Source organism: Hylobates moloch, unplaced genomic scaffold (assembly GCF_009828535.3).
Source record: "Hylobates moloch isolate HMO894 unplaced genomic scaffold, HMol_V3 SCAFFOLD_10, whole genome shotgun sequence".
Taxonomy (NCBI): Eukaryota; Metazoa; Chordata; class Mammalia; order Primates; family Hylobatidae; genus Hylobates; species Hylobates moloch.
The window spans coordinates 374,255-397,575 of record NW_026652285.1 but is presented as its reverse complement, the minus strand read 5'-3'; the positions used below and the strand labels follow the sequence as shown (position 1 = coordinate 397,575).

At 38.0% G+C, this 23,321-nt stretch overlaps 1 protein-coding gene across 1 annotated transcript; it reads right to left on the bottom strand.

Annotated features, from left to right (window-relative positions):
• Positions 1 to 1,482: 1,482 nt before the first annotated feature.
• On the bottom strand, positions 1,483 to 3,775 carry KIF2B (kinesin family member 2B). Its single transcript, XM_032162572.2, has one exon. It carries the CDS (start codon positions 3,666 to 3,668, stop codon positions 1,647 to 1,649), a length of 2,022 nt encoding a protein of 673 aa, XP_032018463.1. The 5' UTR covers positions 3,669 to 3,775; the 3' UTR covers positions 1,483 to 1,646.
• Positions 3,776 to 23,321: the final 19,546 nt, after the last annotated feature.

The following is a 23,321-nucleotide window of genomic DNA, read 5'->3' as shown; positions in this document are numbered from 1 at the left end:
TTAATGAGGTCTTTGTAACTTTTAGGCAAACACTTGAAAATAATGAGAGTAGCAAAATTTGGAGACTATGTATTGTCTAAATTTCCTTAATCTGCCATGGACTTTTTTTTTTTTTTGCAAATCATTTCTATTTATTTCTTTTTAAAAAGCATTTGGAACTTATAAGATTTGAAACTGAAAGACCCTCCTTTTTTTGTTACAGTATTTTATGTAATGTTTGCTAATTAGTTTGCTGCACGTATTATTTATTATATTTGTATTTACATATCAGATTAGCTTTTTTTTTTTGAAAGAAAGAATGGACTTTGTGATCTTTGAATCAGGAAAATGTTTCAATTGTCTAATCAATCTAAGGTATCAATGTTTCTGACATTACTTTTGAGGTATTTATGGGATGTGTTCCATTTTAGGTGGGAGTTTTTCTACTGTTTGGCTTATACCCTGCTCCAGTTTGATACAGGAAGGCTTTTTATGTGAAACACATGAATACAATATATGGTAAAGAGTGTGTGAGGAAAAAAAATTAAAGACACTACAGTCAACAAAGCCCTATTTATGCAAAACGTGCACACACACATACACACACCCCTACACACATGCACTTTAATCACTGCTAGGGAGTACAGTACTTTGCCATTTCAACTCAAATGTTTCTTTTAAAAAGTCCCTCTAATACTAGGCTCTCATACATGGTTTCAAGGAAAATCCAGCCTCCCAGTATGATTAGACCTTAAAAACCATTTGAATCTAAACAGCAATGCAAGAGAAAGATTCATGAGCGGTATCATTAGATTTACTTCACTGTGTACCCTTGGTGTCGTTCCAATCTATTTCCTTTAAAACTCACAGTGTTTTGCTTTCCCAGCTGGAAACTTAGTGTATCTGCTTTCATCACAGCAGGGTTTCTCTACCTCGATACCATTGATATTCGCAACAGGGTAGTTACTTGCTGTGAGAAGCTGTCCTGTACACTTCAGGGTCCCCAACCCCTGGGCTGCAGACCGGTAGGTCTGTGGTCTTTCGGGAACCAGACTACACAACAGAAGGCAAGCTGGCAGTGAGAGGGCATTACCACCTGAGCTCTGCCTCCTGTCAGATCAGCGGGAGCATTAGATTCTTACAGGAGTATGAACCCTACTGTGAACTGTGCATGGGAGGGATATAGGTTGTTGCACGCTCCTTAGGGGACTAATGCCTGATGATCTGAAGTGGAACCGTTTCATCCCCAACCCCACCCACGGAAAAACTCTCTTCCACAAAACCGGTCTGTGGTGTCAAAAACGTTGGGAACTGCTGCTGTACACTTTGAATGTTTAGCAGCATTTCTGGTCCTCAACCCACTGTATGCCAGTATCCTCATCACCCCCAGTTGTGACAATCAAAAATGTTTCCAGACATTGCCAAATGTCCTGGTAGGGGGTGGGGAGGAACCATTCCCTGTTGAAAACTACAGTTCAGCAGGATGAAAACAAACTACAGAAATACAGAGGCAGAAGAAAGAGCATGTTTCCCATCAGCGTATTTTAAGATGTTTCAAGCTTTTCAGGAGGATCTTCATATTTAGATAATTTGGACAGTTTTCCTGTATAAGAGTGGTGGAAACTGCAGCAATGCAGCATTTTGGACCTGATCTCTCGCCATTGGCTTCACTCTACCTTGCTCTTCACGTGGAGGTCAGCTTGTAATAATTTCAGTTTCTTTTGGATCTCGGTCAGAAGATCAATTTTCTGCTCCAAAATGGACAAAGACCGGGCAATGCAAAAATCAACATCATGGTTTGCTCTACCAGCTCTCTCCTGGATGTTTTCCAGCCATTGGCTAGGTCCCTTCCCTGAAGCTGTGGTACCCTTCCCTAAAGGAGTGGGTAATGTTTCAGCCTCTTCAATCTCTTTCTGCTCCTCACTCTGTACATAAGGTATTTTAATAAATTCATCCCTCTGAAGGGACATTTCTGAATTTCCGATGTGACTTTTGAACATCCTTGGTGCCTCATGTCCAATCGGATAGAGGCCACGATGGTAGGGCCTTACATCTACATTTAATTTGTTTACTCTGTTTGCATATCTTAAAGTGTTGAGAGTGTTTTCACAAGAGGTCATCCCTGGAGAGATAGTAGCAATCATGCAAGTGGAGGAGTTCTGGCTGATAAAGGAGTCCCGGAGCACCTGTGTGAGTTTGCTGGCTCTGAATGGGGGGTGAGGCTTGTTCTGACCCAAAGCCAGAATACATTGTTTGAGGGCTAGAAGACTCTTGTTAATCTCTGCCCCTTCCAGCTGCCTTTTCCGGCTGGCATTGGTCGTATCGGCTCCCCTTTCATTCCCAGCTAAATCAACGAGGGAAAACTTGCCATGCAGTTTCCCTCCTGACTTCAGGATGATCTGGAACACTGCATGGCCCCCGGATGAGTGAGCGTTGACAGACGTTTGCCTGAAAGTCCGACAGCCATTCCCTATTTCCACCAGGTTCAGCACTTCCTCCACACAGCACACCTCTTTCTCCTGCAGCCCGACCACTTGGATTTGCTGATTGCCATCCTCAAGGACTTGCAGCTTCTTCTTCCAGTTCAGCAAATCACACACCTTGCCCCCATAAATCTCAAAAAATGTCCCATAGACTTTGAGGTCCAGCTTCTCGTATGTGGAGTTTCTGAGCAGGAGAAAGACATCCTGTGCCACCAGAGCATAAATGCCCTTAGAACAATCTTGGGCCCTTCCTGAAAAGTCTCCACCCATGGTGTACGTCTTCCCACTTCCCGTCTGCCCATAGGCAGAGCAGGTGGCCATGCCTCTGCGGAAGACGGACTCCACCAGTGGCTGGGCGGTGAACTCGGACACCAACTCGTTGGAGGCTTTGTCGTCAAAGGCACGGTCGAAGCAGAAGGTCTGGTTCTCCAGGTAGCGAGTGAGGTCCACCTTTTGCTTGGACTCATGCACCATAACCACATTGTCCGAGGGGACGGTGATGACATCCAGGTCCTTCAAGGTTGTCTCTCGCTGGTTGAGAGGCCGCTTCCTCACGCAGACGCAGATGCGATGTTCTTGCGGGGGCTCCAGGACTGAGATCTTGCTGCTGTCCAGGTGCCTGCGATACTCTTCGATCACGTGCGTGATTTCGTAGCTGGGGTTTCTGGTGTTGCCATCGAGGGCGCCTCTAGCTCGGATCTCCTGCTGCTGCCGCCTGCGCTTTTCCCGCTGCTTCTGCAGTTTCTGGATTTCCCAGAGGCAAGGAGACTTTTTCTGCTTCATCAGACAAGGTTTGCTGGGGACCCTCACGTCCAGGCCGTCCCCTGAGGCTGTTTTGTTTTTCTGGGGGATCATCACAACCCGTTTCGTGGCGGTGCGCGGGTCGCTGACGGCCGAAGAGGGCGCTGGAGCCAAGGCGGACAAGGGCGGGGGCGGAATGGGGTGTTGAGCAGCGTCCAGAGCTGGATTCAGCAGGAGTATGGTCTCCAGGTCAATCTTCTTGCCTTTTTTCACTGCTTTCTCCACCCACTCTACCGTGACCCAAGAGTTTTCTCTGTTGATCTCCGTGACCGCAGCGAGGTGGATCTGCTTGTCACTGCGCTGGATCGCCACGTAGATACCCACTTGGATGTCCCTGAAATGTGGCTTCAAGGGTTTCAGGGGCAAGAGGCGTGGGGATTCAGGGAGGCAGAAGTGGCTGGCCATGGTGAGTGATGGAGGTATCAGGGAGCGCTCCAGGGCCCTTGGGGTTGGAGCAGCAGCACCTAAGCCAGCCTGAAGCGCCCAGAGCACTGAGCAGGGTTGCAGTCTGTGCCTGCCTTTGTGAGCCTAGCGTGCCAGGGCCCGGATTGGGGCCATACGTCACAAAAGGATGAGAAGAGGCGGCAGAACCTAGGGCTTAGGAGTGAATGGCACGGGAGCACAAAGGGATGAAGAGATTGCTCTCTGCCAGTGAGGGTGAAGGGGTTGGAGGAGGATGTGGCGTGCTCTCCGGATCATGGCAAGAAAGAACAGGTAACAGAAGCAGTGGGAACCACGGAGTTGAAGTTTAATTTATGTGTCCCATGTGCATGTGTGCCTAAGCATAAAAGGAGGCCTTGGCTGGCATTCTCAAAGCTCAGTGCTTTAATTTGAGAATTGCTATGAAGTTCCCTTAAACTTTAACTCTCCAGTGATCAGTGGGAGCAGATGAAGGTAGAGCTATTTGCAAATCTCAGGCTTCGATATTCAACAGGATCCCAGAAAGGCTCCTCGAACCTGCCATCTTCGTTTTTTCACCTCCTTCAAAACGTGTAACTTGTTTAAGAGTCACAACTTAAAGTTATTACAGTTTAATCAGCTTTCTCATTACAAAATCAAAATGAGTAGCATGTAGCAGGTCGTTGTGGTAATTTGCTCGTATGAAACCACCTTTCGTACAGCACCTGGGTTTGCAAACACAACATGTTTATCACATTCCAAGTGGCTCTGACAGCTATAAAGTGAGTTTTGTTGTGCTGTGGTCACCACCATTTTTGAGATTAGTTCAGTAATTACTTTTCCAAACTCCTTCGGTAATTACACTTCTGGCCTCATTATCCATAATTTGGAGAGAAAGAAAACACATTGTGTGGAAAGAGATAATTAATCTTATACCGCCCCCCAGCACCCTGCAGTACTTGTGCGTGTCCTTTAGAAGTTGTTAAGCAGGGCTGGAAGGCAGCTAAGACCATCGGATGCGAAAATATATTTTGCCAAGATTGCAATATTTTCATGTATAAGAATTAGCTTATAAAATAAATGACATTGACTTTTAGACAGGCCAAGCTCAGAGTAAGGGTGATGCCTTACGTTCAGCTCCCTACCAACCCCCATGCATGTTGCCTTTTTGACTGTTGAATTTTATCATAATTGTACTTCTAGCTCCAAAGTAATGTAAAGTAGCAAGTTACAACCTTCCCTAGGAATAAGGGCCACTATAGAAATAAATTCTACTCTAAACTAACTGTTCTGTTCAGTCAGTTTAGTAAAGCTTAGATTTTGAAAAGAAGGTGGAAGGAGGATACTGGATAAATTAGATAAGTAAGCAGTGCTCATTTCAAGAGGAGGTTGTATGCAGGTGGAGGGAGAGGAGAAAGGGCTTTAGGCAGTTGTCTTCTAAAAAATATTATGTTTTATTTCCCCAAATTATCAATATTTAAAGTTGTGCTTTAAATCAGTTGTTCTTTCTTAGTTTCAAGGCCATAATGTAAATATTCTTAATACACTGTATTTGTCATTAGCACTCTGTCACTCAGGTTGGAGTACAGTGGCCTGATCATAGCTCACTGCTGCCTCAAACTCCTAGGTTAAAGCCATCCTACCATCTCAGCCTCCCGAGTAGCTGGAATTACAGGCATGTGTCAGGATGCTTTGCTATTTTCTTTCTTTCTTTCTTTCTTTATTTCTTTATTTCTTTCTTTCTTTCTTTCTTTCTTTCTTTCTTTCTTTCTTTCTTTCTTTCTTTCTTTCTTTCTTTCTTTCTTTCTTTCTTTCTTTCTTTCTTTCTTTCTTTCTTTTTCTTTTGCTAGGGATGAGATCTCGCTCTGTTGCACAGAGGCTGGTTTCAAACTCCGGACCTCAAGAGAGCTTCCCTTCTCATCCTCCCAAAGTGCTAGAATTATAGGCTGGAGCCACTGAGCCCACATAATGGTTTGTTTTGTTTTGTTTTTTTAACTGTTACCTTTGAAAAAGCTGGGTCTCTCTCAAAATTATGAAAACTCTAGACCCTCCAGGCTAGCCATAGGGTTTTCATCTTAGCTAGTCATGTTTTAGACAGACAATGGATGAGCAGATCCATGATGGTAGTGCCAAAATCAGAGAGAAAAGTTTCCTTTTACTCCCTCTTTCTCTCCAACGTGTTCATACAGGTTTTCATAGCAACTTCAGGACTTTTTTTCAGTTCTTTTCTCTTTTATATAGTTGCCCTAGTATATTGCATTTGTTCCTCCAGTTTAATTTTATATAAAGCTGGCTAGATAGATTGTTAATAACCAGAATTACGAGTCCTAAACTTGTAGTCACCTGCAGGAACTAAAAAGTTAACAAATCCAAAACTGATTCCGTTATTTTCTTACTGAAAATGGCAGCTCTTTGTTATTTTTAATTGCTTTTAGTAACTTCAACATGTACTCATCTTTAAAATCCTGACGCAGATCTTTGTGTTCTTCCTCTTTCAGCCCATCCTAACTTAGGTAGTCCTTTCCCAGCCGCTAGAAGTAAGTCTTCCGTAACCATGATATCATTTAATCTCCCGACCAATTATGAGCTTGTTTTCTTTTTTCTTTTTTTTTGCAACCTCATCCAGTCAGGTACTTAGTCTATTTCTCACACTGCTCCTAGAGTTATTTTAACAGGTTCTTCCTTATTAATTCACTGCTTTTAAGCATTTTAGTAGCTCCTCATCATCCTAATGATATGGTGTCAATTCCATATGAAGACTTCAGGCACATCATCATCTTGCCTGCTTTGTCATCCTCAAGATTTCCCACTATCCATACTTAATCTAAAATTGAGCCATGTGGAAGAAATTGCAGCCCTTCAAACACACCATTTTCTTTCAAATTTCAAAGTTCTAGTCCGGTGGTTCTCAATATTTAAGATATGTGAAAATCAGCTGCAGGGCTTGTTAAAACACAGGCTACTAGGCTCCATGCCAGAGTTGTTGATTCAGTAGGTCTGAAGTGGGGCTGAAAATGTGCCTGTTTAACAAGTTCCCAGGTAATGTTGGTGCTGCTGGGTACAGGGAAAACATTTTGAGGATTACTAGTACAGCCCTCTGACAATAATCCTTCCTTGTCTTCATGGTTTTCCTGAGCTCTTCAATACCTACCTGAAACATCACTACCCTGGACAGGTTTCTCTGACCTTCTTGATAATAGCCAGGCAAAATAGCATTAGATAAAGACACCCCTTCTGAAGAAATGGTATCTACTACTGGTCGAATTTGGCTAGTCAAGGGAACCCAAAAGCCTAATTTTTAGTAGTACATTTAAAAAAATTCTCACTGGTGAAAATAACAGTAATCTGTTTATAGAGAGCTGATTGGGTGCTTTTACAGTTTCAGTAGTCTGGAACTTCTTTGGAGCAATCCCTTTTTATATTTGCTGATATAAAATTCACAATTCAGAAACCATCTGCCTAACTCTCTCATTTAATGGAATTTATTCTGACAGACTAGTCCATCTTAAAACCAAAAACCACTGTGAATCTTGAGTAATGAGATAAATACAGCATTTGTCAACATGAGAAGGCCCTAGATGCAAGATATCAGCCTTGGCCATGACCTGAATAGCTTTTGGTAGATGAGCAGTTTCTCCAGATTAGAGACCAAAGCCACCCCTATATTTTTAACTGAATAGAACCAAGCAGTACATGCTTACTTTGTGCTATTTCTTATGTCAAAGAAATCCTTCAAGGAACTTACCACTTACACATTTTGTTCTGTGAACCTACTAAAAAAGCTCATGCCTTGACAAACTGTTGAGTGATGGATTCTCTTTAAGTCTCCTTTTTTCAAAAAGGAGCCTAACAAGTATCAGGTGTAGCCCCACAAGAGTGGGTAGGGTGGGTGGAAGTAAGCACAGGAAATGAGCTTTGTAATTTTCATTTATTAATTACAGATATATTCCCAGTTTGGGGCTTGTCAAAGTTGATTTATACGAGAGAATGTGATTTCTAGTCTCATTTTAGATACAAATCTCCCAGGAGATGTGCATCAAATACATGCCTTTCTAACACTGTTTTAACAGACATCTAGCAGCTGTTGGACTTGTTTGATCACCCTGGGGGGCTGTACTTTTCCAGTATATGGATACAACCTGAGGTTGATTTAGTTATTCAGAGGAGTTCAACAGATTTTCCAAAATCTCTTTGAAGAAATGAAATGCATCATTTTCATTTATAAAGTTATTTTTTAAAGAGGAGAGAGGTATCTTACTAAGTTTATGCCTTTTTTAAAAAGAGGAAATTAACTTTTAGAATGAGAATGGTACTTTACCATTACGGCTAGTGTCTCTGTCTCCTGACATTTCTACATTTTCCTAATGCTCCACACTTAACCTATCCAGGTAAGTCCATACGTCTCCAACCCTCACATTGATTTAATAGGCAAGAATTGTTTCTATGACAACAGTAGTAACTCAGAGCCACCTTTCCCCTGCTTATTAAATGGGGTTGCCTACCTGGAGATATCTATAAGATTTCTATATATTTTTTAATTGTGGATATTCATCTATAAAGTTAGCCAAGATAACAAAGCTAAAAATTGTCCCTCTCTCACTTTAAATCCATTTGTGTTGGCCATCTTTTAGCTTTCAACTCTATTTAGCACGCTGAGTGGAGAGGCTGGGTTTCACTTCCATTTTATGTTAGTGTTGTTTGCTTGTAATTCACACTAAAGCTATAGCTCTTTAACTTGGAAGATGTGCTACATTTCTCATCTTCAAAGAATGTTCTTTAGATGATATGATTCAGAATATTTAATATAATTTGTATTTGAATAAATATGTAAAGTGATATAAAATACTTGTATTTGAGAAATGGTTGGAGGAATTTGGATATTTGTCCTAGAGAGTTTGACAGACAGGTCTTTCTATATACACTTAAATGGCTACCTTATAGAAGAGGAATATAATTTGTTGTATTTGATTTAAGGTGTGTCGACATTCAAAAATTCAAGCACTAGGCCCTCAAGACTCAGCTCATCATCATTTTTCTTAGAAAGTATTCACAGATATTCATAGCTCCCTTTCCTCTACCTCAATCACAGATTAGTTAGTTTTCTTTATCTCAACTCCCACATTTATTCTATACTTATTTTTGACATTGCACTTATGACTGTGTGTGAAAAGAATCTGCATCTTTCCAGGTTAAAAAAAAACAAGCTTTGAGAGAAGCAAAGAGGATAACTTATTCATAGTTGTATTCCTTCTATCTGTCATGCAGACATTAAATTTCCTAAAACTATAAAAACTAGCTTAATAATAGATGGATGTTTCCAACTTCAAATCAAACTAATAAGAATTTCAATCTAGTGTGCATTCAGTGAACCTTAATAACTATCTCCTAAATATAAAGGTCTATACTAAGTGGTAGATTATACAGTAGTACAGAAAACAGCCCTAACTTCTGCCTTCATGGAGACTACGGCATCATTTTTGGAAACAGATACTAACAGATATAGATACAGATAAATATAGATACACACACATATATTCACACACACTTATACACACACATGCACATACATACATACAGATAGATACAGATATATAAATATCATTCTAATAACTACAAGAGTTTTTGAGAGTCAGGGTTCTATCCCATGTATATTAAAACAAAAACTAAATGACAACTTGTTGGGAAAGGTAGTGCAGAACACATTTCCATAACAGACCCAGGAGTTGGGCTAGATTTGTATTCTCAAACCAAGCTACATATCAAAATCACCTGGGAAGCTTTTACAAAGAACAGATTGCCTGGCACCACTCAGACCTACTGAATTAATCTCCAGGGGCCAGAACCTGGGAATCCATTTTGCTAAAATCACACCCCAGGTTATTCTTATGTTACTGTGAAGCCTGAAAACATTGGGCTGGATGCCCTCTAGGTCTCTTTCTACTCAGAGATTTTATGATCCTGTGGTTCTGTGCATAAAAAGATGATTCTTTGATACACCTGTGGCCTTTGAAATTTCTTTTATTTTCATAAGCTGAATGTTTAAAGATACTCCTGATTTCGCGAATGAGACACAATGCAGTTTTACTGAGAAAGCTACTTTTAGGTTTCTGCAGAAGATTTGCTACAAAATATAACATTTGGTATTATTGTCTAACAACATAGAGTAAAATTGCATAAAATCAAGACCTCATGTCCTTAAAGATGTGCAAGCATGAGAGTGTACCATTTATATTTCCTATGGTGCTTCAGAATAGCATGTTGCACATAGTAGATATTTAATAAATGTTTGCTATACCAAATATTGGATAGCTTCAGCTATGATATTTCAGACTGCTCGCCTTTTTGGCTGGTCTTGCCTGTTTGTTAAGTGTAGAAGATGAAAGTTATACCAAGAATGAAAACCCTTAACTTTATAATATGTCTCAGTGTGATCTCTATAGGTAATGTTATAAGCGCTGTTTATCATTGTCAGAGCCTGATATCTGCCTGTCTTGAGAAACATATATTTACCATTTTGCAATAACCTTTAAATTCTTACCTGGAAACAGAAAGCAAGAAGACTAAAGCTCTAACAAATAGGACATGATATCAAAATAACCAGTCGATCCTGGGTAAAAGAAAATCCATTAAATGGTTGATTTAATGGAAATAACAAGTTGACTATTTTTATTTCGACTACACATACCTAGTGTTGTACAAGCTGCTAGGATTAAGGAATTATTGAAAAAACCCCAGATAGAACCATTTAGTGTTAGTGAATAAATATTTGGTTTGGTGAATACATGATATTGCTGAAATAGCAAACCCTGGGTAAAGATATATACTAAAATCTGCATTTAGCAATTGCTTGTTAAGTAAGCGATTGAATGGATAAATAAATATATAACAAGATGGTTGTCAAACGTCAACAAACACGGATTTTTCAGTCAGACTGAATGAAAAATGCAATTCAAATTATTTTTTAAATGTGCTTTAAAAAATCTCCAATGGCTTCTCGTTTCACTGCTTAAACACTCAACTTATCTTCATGGCATCCAAGACCCTGCATAATTCACTCTTTGCTGGTCCTCCCTATTATTAAGTATCACTCTTTTCCCTTTTTAAAAAGTGTATTTCAGCCACACCAGTCATCTCTGAGTTCTTTGATGCACCCGGCTATTTCCTGACCCAAGGTTTTCACATACCGTGCTTTTCTTGGGACTGGCTCTTTGTCATTCTGGTCTTCCATTTAATAGCTGTGTGCTTTTGTCACTTCTTGGGTTTGTGAATCTTGATCCCACTGTTTCCTAGTTCTGTGACCTTGAATAAGTTATTCAGTCTCTCTGAGCTTCATGGTTTTCTTTTTAAATATATAAAAGCTACCAATCATATCCACCTCATAAAGGATGCTATAAGGAATGTGTACAAAATTGATGGAAAATGCTTAGAACAGTGTGTTACCCACAGTAGGCACATAGTACATGTTGCTTATTATTTTCATACTTTATAATTACTACATTTATTTGCTTATTTTGGGGAGTGGGGGGATAGAGTCTCACTCTGTCACCCAGGCCGGAATGCAGTGGCAGGATCTCAGCTCACTGCAACCTCCACTTCCTGGGTTCAAGCAATTATCCTGCCTCAGCCTCCAGAGTAGCTGGGATTACAGGCCCGCACCACCACACCCAGCTAATTTTTGTATTTTTAGTAGAGATGGGGTTTCACCATATTGGCCAGGTTGGTCTCGAACTCCTGACCTCATGATCCACCCACTTCGGTCTCCCAAAGTGCTGGGATTACAGGCATGAGCCACTGCACCCGGCCTTTTTTATTTTTTAATCTGTCTCTCTGATTAGACTGTCTCTGCAAAGAGAGAAGAGGACCACCACGCCACACACCTTTAATATAAAGAGCACCAGACCCAGAGTAAGGACGCCTAGGTTTGTCAGTTCAGGCATTGATTCTTATTTTACCTTGAAGAAGCAGCATCATGTGTTCTCTGATTTCATTTTCTCATCTGAAAAAAGAAAAAAAAAAAGAGACCAAATCTTCCATTTTTTTCTCTGGTTTTTAAATAAGGTTGCGTCTAATTTGCAAACCGTTAAGTACCATTTCAAAGGTAATATGATTATTTCAACTTTGTAAAAGATTCTCGAAAATGCGGTTTCGGCCAGGCCCAGTGGCTCACGCCTGTGATCCCAGCACTTTGGGAGGCTCAGGCAGGTGGATCACCTGAGGTCGGGAGTTTGAGACCAGCCTGACCAACATGGAGAAACCCCTTGTCTACTATAAATAGATAATAAATAAAATAAAAATTAGCTGGAGGTGGTGGTGGGCACCTGTAATCCCAGCTGCTTGGGAGGCTGAGGCAGGAGAATCGCTTGAACCTGGGAGGCTGAAGTTGCGGTGAGCCGAGATCACGCCATATACACTCACAAGTTTAACGGATATGTGGAGGATGAATTTGTGGTGTGACGAGATAAAGCTCTTCTAAAAAGAAATAATTTGGCTGTGACTCTGGATTTTTTCGTCTCTTTTTCCATTTTTATTTCTCCAATGTAAGAGTGATGGACTTCTTTATAAGGTATTTAATTCTCTAATCTGAATAAAAACTTTTCTATCCAAAATTGAATTTTTATCCAGCTTTGGTTGAGTATGGATGTATGTGACTGTATACAATCAATTATTTTTGTAGTTTTCTTTTATTTTCCTTAGCATGATAAATAGTCAAAACAATTGGAGAATCATAATAAATGACTTATTAAATATTTCCAGGAAATTCTGATTTTCATTTCATTGAAAATTTATCTTCTGGGAAACAGAATCTCAGAAGGTGAAAAATTATGTTGAATGGCAGGAAGTTGTCCTAGAATATATCTGTATTGTAATTGGGACCTTTGATCTGGGCCTTGCTTCCTATTTCATCAGCCATTGGACATAATATTTGATAAAAGAAAACTATCCCAAGTAAGATGAGAGAAAACATTCTCACTTTTTTCAGGCATTACCCTGAGTTACAATTACCAGTCTCCTTAATTAAATGGATAGATTTTTATCAAGCCAATAAAAATTATTCATTATAATCACTTACCAAAAACTGAAAGTACTATATTATCTACTTGATAATTTAATGGGGTATAACCAATCTTTGTAAGAAAAATTATTAAATATTACTCAGAGAAAACCTGAATTTAACATTACTGCTACTAATTCTTAATTATGCACAGATCTTATTAATGGAGATTACAGAATTTAATATTGATTTCAATCTGTGAGCGATAACACTATAAAAGTTCTGTACATGTGTAACTATATCTCTGTTGTTGACAAAGTACTTATATATACCACATAATTTTTGATTCTACAGTAACCTATTTAAGTTAAACAGTGTAGATATTATTTATCACATCTTATTAATAAGAAAGCTGGAACTTAGAGAAAACCTTTATGGGTTGGCCTTTCTGAAAGTTATTTGAATTGAGATAAGGGCACAGATATATAGAGTAAGTTTAGGATTTTTTTCCAGCAAATCACAGAATACAATTAAAAAACCTACAAGGATTGTAGTTCCCAAATATGAGCCTTAGGCAATTTACCAACTCTCTTATTCTCAGATGTTTTATTTTGCTTTTATTTTTTTTTTTTGGTATGTAAATGTGGGTGGTAGCATTGTGGTAAGGACAGTGAATGATGATATTACACACAGGTATGTACGTACGTATGTATTTATGTTCACGTAGGTTTGTATGTTCTGAAGGACACATAATTATTGATATTTCTCATAATAGAATGACAAAATTTTAGATTTGAGAGGACTTAATGATTACAATTTATCTTTGCTTTATCCTGATTTTTGAATATTCTTCAGACAAATAGCCAATCAGACTTTTGGGATTTAACTGAAAACAGATGGGTTTTGAGAACCTGCCCTGCCAGTGGAACTGAAGAGCTGTCAAGTATTTAACAGTCATTGAGCACTTATTATATGCCAGGCACCACACTAGACATACCATTAATGTTATACTTTTGCATGTTGCATGCACTTTTCCCTGAAAAAGTGTTTGTATAAAATATATTAAAATTCATGTAGATATAAATTTAAAACTATGTATCTGCATGGGAAATGTGTGTACATATAAAGGACAATGACCAGATCGGTTACTTTAGTGATTAGTTTGAAAGATTCCTATGATAAGAACTTTTCTTAGGCTGGGAGAATGATGACCATTTTAATTTACATCTGTATTTGGTAAAATGTTGAGTGGTGAAACTAGGACCAGGATTTACATTATAGCAGATTTGGAAAGGTGGAAAGAACCAGAACCGTAGAGAGAGGAAGAGTAAGAGAGACAGAGAGAGACACAGAGAGAGAGAGAGAGACATCTATTAGGTTGCTGAAAAAGTAATTGCAGTTTTTGCCTATATACACACACACACATACACACACACATAAATATATACAAAATATATATACACATAGAAATGTATATGCATATACATATGTACATATATACACATACATTTTATAAACATTTGTATATATAAACATATATATACATATATATGTATACACATATATACATTATATATATATATATATACACACATATATATTTTTTAGATGGAGTCTCGCTCTGTTGCCCAGGCTGGAGCGCAGTGATGCGATCTCAGCTCTCTGCCATCTCCACCTCCCGGGTTCAAGTGATTCCCCTGCCTCAGCCTCCTGAGTAGCTGGGATTACAGGCGCATGAAACCATGCCCAGCTAATTTTGTATTTTTAGTAGAAACGAGGTTTTGCCGTGTTTGTTGGCCAGGGTGGTCTCAAACTCCTGACCTCAAGTGATCTACCTTCCTCAGCCTCCCAAACTGCTGGGATTACAAGCGTGAGCCACTAAGCCTGGCCTATAAACATATATTTCATATAGAATTTCATATATACCATATATACATATATAGTACACATACATATATATACACATAATGTATCTAATTCATAATATATCTATTTAAGTCTTAAAACAATTTTAAAACCCTTTGACACATTAATATCTTCATTTAATTTTCAAATATTTAAAGAAATTTGAGGCTCAGAGACAGTAATTCTTCACTGTTGCAATTTAAGCTTACAATCTTTTTTGAACAAAAATATGGCTGGGATTTGAGCTTACATAGAATTTAAAACGCATGTGTTTTTTTACTACACCATACTGTTTCCAGTTTGTAGCCTAAATGTTGTTATGAAAGAAGCTTCTGGTATGAAAAGAAATAGAAGAAAATAGAATATAGTAAACCCTGAGGAGATAAAAAGATTAGAGCAGAATGATATTTTACTGGGACCTCATAACTGTTCAAAACTGTCAGCAACTGCCTTTTTTTTTTTTTTTTTTTTTCGAGACGTAGTCTCACTCTGTCGCCCAGGCTGGAGTGCAGTGGCAGATCTTGGCTCACTGCAGGCTCCGCCTGCTGGGTTCACGCCATTCTCCCGCCTCAGCCTCCCAAGTAGCTGGGACTACAGGCGCCCGCCACCACGCCCGGCTAATTTTTCATATTTTTAGTAGAGATGGGGATTCACTGTGTTAGTCAGGATGGTCTCGATCTCCTGACCTCGTGATCTGCCTGCCTTGGCCTCCCAAAGTGCTGGGATTACAGGCGTGAGCCACCGCACTCGGCCCGGCAACTGGCATTTTTAATCTACAGAAATGAAAGATAGTCCATACCTAGATTTGTACTGTTTCACTTTATGTTACATAGTCCTGACATGGTATTTGATGTGGCATCGTGCTTTGCTCCATCCATTTCATGTACCCTGGATGGATGCTCATGGTTTTTAGCCTTTCCTTGCTTGTAACTAATGTGTTTTTATGTATACTGTCTCAGAGAGTATACTAAAGTCTCTGAGCAAAACACTGCTAAAGAACTCATGCATAAGTACTAGAAGTGTGTTCTCTAACTGGGAAACTGTTTCACTCATCTGAAAGAAAATTCACCTCCTCACAGAGTGCAGCCAGCTCTCATTCTGAAGTTTGAAGTGTGACTCCATGAGGAACCAAGGTTGCAGGAACTCCTCTCTTCTTGCCTGGATTTTGATCTTTCTCCCTTCCGAATTTGTAAACAAAACCTTCTCTCTAGGCTTGAAAATTCTTACAGTGAATCTCTGGCCAAAAGAAAATGATTCTTCCAAAATGTGGAGAAAAATTGGCCAGATTTGAGAGTGTTTTGGATTGAAAGTGGCAACCGTGTGCCAATATCACAAAGAAAGTACACATTGCCTCTGCTTACACTCGTTTGTGCATAAATTACAGCTAATGTGGCTACAATCAATGCTGTGCAGAAAAAGTAATGCACAGTCTCTGGCATTTTGTGTAAGAGACTAGTTGCTCACTTTGTGGTGGCTGTATTTTATACATAAGAATTTCTTTCACGTTTTGCAATTTATCTACAATATTTTTCATGTCAAAACACACCATTATCTTGAAGCCATTTCATAGCGTCACTAATAATAGTTCTTTGTTTCTTACAACAGAAGTTCAAGACCCTGTTTAATAAGATTTCATGAACTGGTTGATTCTATAGCAAGGTTTAAAGACAGAATGGTTTCACTTTTGACACTCAGTCTTTTCACCAATAAGATAAAAAAACAAGTAACAGTCTCCGGTAAAACACTAAAAGACATCTGAAAACAAATTTTATAAAACAAACAAAATGATTCTGTCATGTTTTTACGTTATATTTGTATAATTTCTTTAATTTACAAACCCATTTACATGTATTAGCTCCTGTTTAATAATTTGAATTAATCAAAAACTTTTGAGTATTTGCTGTTTAGTAATCATTGAGCGAGGCATATGTAATCTTCAATATAATTGCGTGAGGCAGGCTGTATTATTTTTGGTTCTGAGAAGAGGAAATTGAGGCATAGAGAAATTAAATTACATGACCAATGTTACATGCAGTTAATCGTGTTAGAAACATTGCTCAACGCTCTTTTATTTCCAAATCTAGTATCCCTTTTGTGACATTTTGCCTCTATTATGTAACGAGAGATAACTCACTTAGGAATTAATGTCAGTCTTATCTACACTCAAATTATTTAATAACACTGCAGAGAACAGTCTGTCCTGAGTAGATCTAAGAATTTCCCAAAATGAGCTATTTGAAACATTTCCAAGTTATTCCTAACTGCTATATATTGAGCAATAAAAGAAATTGCTTTCTTGTATTTTTCCTCTTTGTGTTTGCGTACCTGCTCACAAAAATCATCTCATACATAATGCAAGGTAATAAACTACATCTTGTAATGGCTACAAAGCCTTGCCCATGTGGAAATAGAACCGGAAATCCATTACTAGTGATGCACCCTTCAAATGCAATTCAAGTTTGACAAACATTAAACAATTTGGGCAGGCACTTGCAACCGATGTTTCCTCTGAGTGCTTTTTAGGTGTCTGATCATCATGTTATTATTCTAAAATGCCAGGAAGAATCAATAATTTCCTTCAGGTAAATCACTATGGGTTGAAATGCCACACAAGAGTAACCATTGCCCATTTTCTTCTGGGAAAGATAATATGAGCTCCCTATTCACAGGTTGTTTTCTTTTGAAAAGATAGTTCTCTTGAAATTTCATTTTCTCTCTGTGGCTTCTAAAATATGTTGCTATTTGATCATACTCTCAAACAAAATTGGTGTTTTCCTAATAGAATAAGCACATTCTCATTCACTTATAAAAAAGTGAATATAATTAATTAGTGGCTCTGTTTCCTTTTCTATATGAAACAAAATAATTTCTAGTTCTCAATGAATTAAATTTCCTTTACCAAAAAAAGCATTTCACCCAGCTAAGTAAATAATCCTGCTTACACAGACTGGTTTAATTCTCAAGAAGCATTCGTTAGAAGTGTCTAAATATATCTGTTTTTGACGTATTTTCTTGTTTTTTTTTTTTTTTTTTTAGAAGGGAAGAGGTTCTGAGACTCTCTTATTTCTTAGGAAAAAAACTTTATAATTTACAATTTTTTGTCTTTAAAATGCACACTGAAAGACATTAGTTTTTGGCACTGCGTTGTTATCCCATTGAGCTGAAAAGTTTTGATCTTTGTACAGGGTAGAGGTAGGGAGATTCAAGCAAAGAATTTAAGCACAATGAAACATGATCTTAGAAACGTCCCCTTCTTACCCACTTTACTTCGTTTGGTGAAAAGAAATTTTGTCTCTCTCTTTCAGGACTTTTTTTGTTATGTAAAAATTATCCAAGAGTAGAGAGAATAGGGTAATTCACTCAGTGCTCATCACTCACAAAACTTATTTCATCTATACTCCTCCCTATTCTTGACTGTCCTCAGAATATTTTGAAGCACATCTCTTTCCATTCTTAAATATTTCAGTATATATTTATATAAGATAGTAATTGTATTTGGCAACCATAACCATAATACCATTAACCTAGCAATTAGTACTTCCTAACATTATCAGAAAGGTAATTATTGTTCACGTCTCCCTGATAGTTTGTAAAATGTCATTTTGCATTTGATTTGTTCAATTTATGATCCAGCCAAAGCCTACACATTACACTTCTCTGAGATTTCTGTAAATATCTTTCAATCTGTAAGTTACTCCATCACTTTTTTAATTCTTATTTATTATTTTTTAACAATTTGTAGAAGAAAATGATTTATTGCTCTGTGGTATTCTTCACATTCTAGATGTTGCCAGTTGCTTCCTTGTAACGTTTCTTGACGTCTTCCTCTACTTCATTTATTTTCTATAAATTGACAGTTTGACAAAAAATAGTTTAGAATACTTCATAGGTTGGCTTGCACACTTCTTACTTGTTCACATCATGGGCACATCATGACTGGTGTGTCTCTTTTTTTACATGATGTTGTAGATCATATTATTATTTAACAAAGAATCTCTTTTTCCATTGAATGCTTCCCTTTCCCCAGACTTCATGAGAGAAGTATACCTCCCAACTACATGGGTATTGAACTTAGCAATTCGGCTTGCTGTGGCTTGTAGAATGTGAATGTATATGACATAGATCACATCTGTGCCAAGACTACAAATGCATTTGCATTGTCTGGCTTAGCTTCTAGAATTCTTGCCTTCTGCCGTGAGAATCATGTGTTTCAAACAGCAACTGCTTCTTTTATCTTGGGTTACAGATTGTGAAGACAGAATAAGTTAACCTGAAAGCAAACCACAGTTTGGAACCAAGCCAAGCTTAGCATAAGCTGACCCACAGATCCAATTTTTTCATAATCAAGAAATAAATGTGTGTGTTTACATGCTATTGAGTTTTGAAATTACTTTTTGACCAACATCATTGCAGTAAAAGCTTAGTGATATAAATATTAATATTGATGAATGGAGTGGGGTGTTATCAGATTGCTCTGCCCTCTTTTAACTTAATGGTTTTGGCAACCATTGATGATTATTGCGTAGATCATTTACCTCATTACGGGATGCAATGTGGTGATAGTCTAAGTCTATCATTCCTCACTCATATATTAATCCCAGAAGAGTACCTGAGAAGGAAACTTGGGTATGGTTTTGTAAACCAAAAATAAAATTCTGAAATCCCCCAACCATCTGAATGGAATTCCTCCTCAGCCAGGGCTGTTTTAAAATTTAACCCAAGAGATTGTTTCAGGCCATGATGAGAAGTGGGAGTAGAACATGACTCATTATACCTCTGCAGCATTAACATCAACACAGACATTAAGTCTGATAAGAAACATCTTACAACCTATTGTCTCTAAGGCTACTACCTAAAGGCTTCATCTGCTAATAAGAACTTGGGTCTTCATAACCCTTTATCTTAACCCAGGCATCCCTTTCTATTAATCCCAGTCTTTAGATAAACTCAGTCAATCATCAACTAGAAAATTTTTCATCTACCTATAAGTTAGATGCCCCACCTCACCCTCAGTTCAAGTTGTCCTGCCTTTCTGGACCAAACTAATGCATTTCTTAAATGTGTTTGATTGAAGTCTCATGTCTCAATAAAATGTGTAAAACCAAGCTGCACCCGGATCACTTTGGGCACATGTTCTCAGGACATCCTGAGGGCTGTGTCATGGGCCATGGTCACTCATATTTGGCTCAGGACAAACCTCTTTAATTATTTTACAGAGTTTGACTCTTGTCGTCAACAGTTTGTAAAGGAAAGTCAGAGTAATTTTTAAAAAATATTATTTCACTTTATTTGCTGGCTTTAAGAATAATGAACTGGTTCTCTAGCATCCTCCAAAGATGACCAATGTGATTTGGTTTGAATTACTATGTACTCATGGATTTTCATTAGTATAAAAATGTCAAACACTGTTTTATGTGTATCCACCAATTGCTGATATTAATCTTTTGATGCTCACATTGTCTACTCTTACTATTTCTGGTTAAAAATATTAATAAGTTTATTAAACATTAGAGCTAGAAACCTTTTTTTAAATTTTTCTAGTGGAGCTGCTTTTCCTTTCTCTAAAGCCTGGAAATTATTACTAAGGTTGGGGATGCAGAGAAACTGCTCACAGTAAAATCCCTTGATAGACTGAGTCAAAGGCAGTGAATGCTGACTGTTGGGAAATCCCGAGTGGAGGGCAGTGTATTGGAAAATGGCTCAAAGATCTACCATCAAAGATTAAGGGCCCTTGCAACTATTGGTAGGGGATTCCTGACATAAAGATGGTGTCCCAGTTAAGTGATCTTCAGTAAATGGCAAATAAAGGATTAACCACCCGCAGCATTGGCCCCACTAATTCAGTATTTATAGCCATTCAAGTTATTAGCTTTTTAATTAACATGGAAAGATCTGAAAGTACATAATTGTATTCCATTCTAATTATATTAACAGATTACACACACGAAAATTAGAATTTTGTTTTTCTAATATTCTCTTTAAGAATGTGCAAATAGAGTTGATGTTTTCTCAATAAATGTCTCTCAACCGTTATTATGTTTATAAACAGAATAGAAAAAATACAAGTTAATGGTATTCATTTAAGTATGTTGCATCCAGTTGGGATTATAGAATTAAAACAGGCTTTACACAAGGGTATTAGAGATATACCACATCCATTTATTTAATTCTCTGTAATAATAATCTGCTCATTGAATTATTTAACACATCTTCTTATAAAGGGCTTTGTGCATGTACTAGGATTTGAATATGAACAGATTAGATTGTTACATTTGTTTCCTTTAAGACAGAATCAGCTGAAAGAGTTATTTCAGAGTCTATAGAATAGAAATTAAGTAAAGGAAAGCAAATGCAAATTTGAGAAAAGAGTAAGAATCTACTTCTGATTCCCTGATTGCTCACTTGGGCTCAACTTTAATGATGTTGGCTTAGGAATTTTCCTGAGTGAAGCTTCTAATCCTGAGATCTTTTAGTTCTTTTATTAAAACATCAAGCCAAATTCTTATTGTAAAGTTGTTTTTTTATACTTTGTGTTAAACCTAAGGATACATACTGTCCGTGCTTGTAATGTAATCTAAAAATACTCTGATATAATGATCCAAATATTGGATCAGCTCCAAGGTGTAAGAAGTGAGGCAGCTTTCTGTGTCAAAATAGTTTGTTGACCCAGGAGGATTTGGTCTGACACTTGTCTATTCTAAAGAGGTGATAGGAAGATGTATAAAGTGTCAATGTTTTCCTGCCATATTAGGACCTTCAAGCATTTATTGCCCTTTATCTTTACCTGAGCTCTGATATATGAAGCCAGAATTTCCCAATCAGGGAAAGCAGCAGGCACATAATTAGAAAAAAAAAATAGAATTTATGTTTAAAATTCAGAACCTTTGTTCTAACGAAAGACAAATGACTTCAGAGGAATCACTGTTGAAGTGGCAATCCCAACCCTCTCTTCAACTCTCTCTACCATTTATAAGCTGAGACGTGGAAAATGAGATGGAGACAGAAGCCTTACAATACTGTAAAGCCCCTTAAAGAGAGCCCTGTAACTCTCTTTCCTCATCCCAGTTGGATATATGAGGTAGTAGTAGTTTAAATAGTTTTAATTTTCCATCTGTACATTAAAAAATCACTCCAAAAGTTTTGGAATCACAATCTTTCTTGTTACTTTTCATGATTTTACACATTGACTGGGTTCATCTGAGGAGTTCTTATGTTATACATGATGTTGCGATTTGGACTGGAGCTTCATTTATCTGGGGACTCAACGTGACTGAAATGTCCAAGTTCGTTCATTCCCATGACTGGCGCACTGATGAACAGCCAGAAGACTGGGCTCAGTGAAGATAGGGTACCGGGATGGCTAGACCTTCCTCCTCCCCCTTTCTCTCTATGTAGTCTCAGGGACTCTTCCTCTACATGTTCACTTCAGTATATCAGCTGGACTTCTAACATGAAAGCTCAAGGCTTCCAAGAGGACAGAATGGAAGCTTGCAGTTCTTTTTAAGGCTTAGACCCAAAACTGGCACAACGACATTTTGGCTACATTTTAGGTACAGATTCAGCGTTGATGGGAACATCTATAAGAGCATAAATGTGATGCACAGGGGTCAACTTTGAAGAGTATCTACCAGGAGAATAGAAACCTTCTTTCAGTTTGTGGGTCTGAGAGTAGAGAATACATTGTATACTTTTTCGTGGCTGTCCTTGATGGTTGCAGTCCTCATACCATTTCCAGCAATCCCACAGTCTGGTAATGTATAGTCTAGTTTCGTGGGTTTACTCTGCAGATGGGCCTGACAGGACAGTTTGTGCTTGGCCTCAGAGGGATTTAGTGAACCAGGAGAGGCTTGTGGTCTTGGTGAAGAGATGATGGATGCCGCCCTTAATAGGGATTTATACACAGAAGTTCCTTGTGCCTTTGCGAGAATCTTAAAGGTTATAATGGCCTCTGAAAAACCTTGTGTTGCATCTTTATAGAAGCAGATTCACTTATCACTGGTGTCGAGAACCTGATATTCTATAACTTGACCTATAAGATTCATTATAATTTCTAGGTAATATATTTTTTCTATTTCAGCTTAATACTATTTTCTATTAAACATCATTATTCAATCAAGTTCTGTTGGGAACTTACTATATAGTAGGGACTATTTTAGGAGACACAGCAGTGCAAGCAGTTTGCTAAAGCTCTGCTTTCCTTGAGCTTTGTAGTTATGTAAGAGAGGAGACAGACAATACAAAACTTAGAATACGTGATGTATGACACATGATATTAAAAAAAAAGGAAAAGAGTTCTAGTATATGGGTGCTGAGGAGTGGAGGTGGGGCAGTACAGTGTGCCTTACTGAGACAGAGACAATATGAAATTAAATACCTGCAAATTTAAGAAAGAGCATTCCAACTAGAGGGAATAACAAATGCAAAGACACGAAGGTGAAAGCGTGTCTGGCTTGTTTGTGGAATCAAAAGGATTGTAAGAAAGCCCTCAAAGCTTGACCAGGGTTAGCAAGGAGGAGAAAAATAAAAGATGTTGAGTCAGAAGACATAAAGGGGAGTATAGTCAGAGGTTAAAGGGTGTAGCAACCATTTCCAACTCTGCAGGAATATTATGCCATATAAAAACTATTTGAGTACCTATTTATTTATTATTGATATATAATAGTTATACATGGGGTACATGTGATATTTTCATACATGTGCCCAATGTACATGTACAATTACCAAATCAAGGTAATTGGGATAGCTAAAATATCATATATGTA

Coding starts and splice junctions, on each gene's coding strand:
- KIF2B (XM_032162572.2), bottom strand. CDS start 3,668: ATGGCCAGCCACTTCTGCCTCCCTGAATCCCCACGCCTCTTGCCCCTG.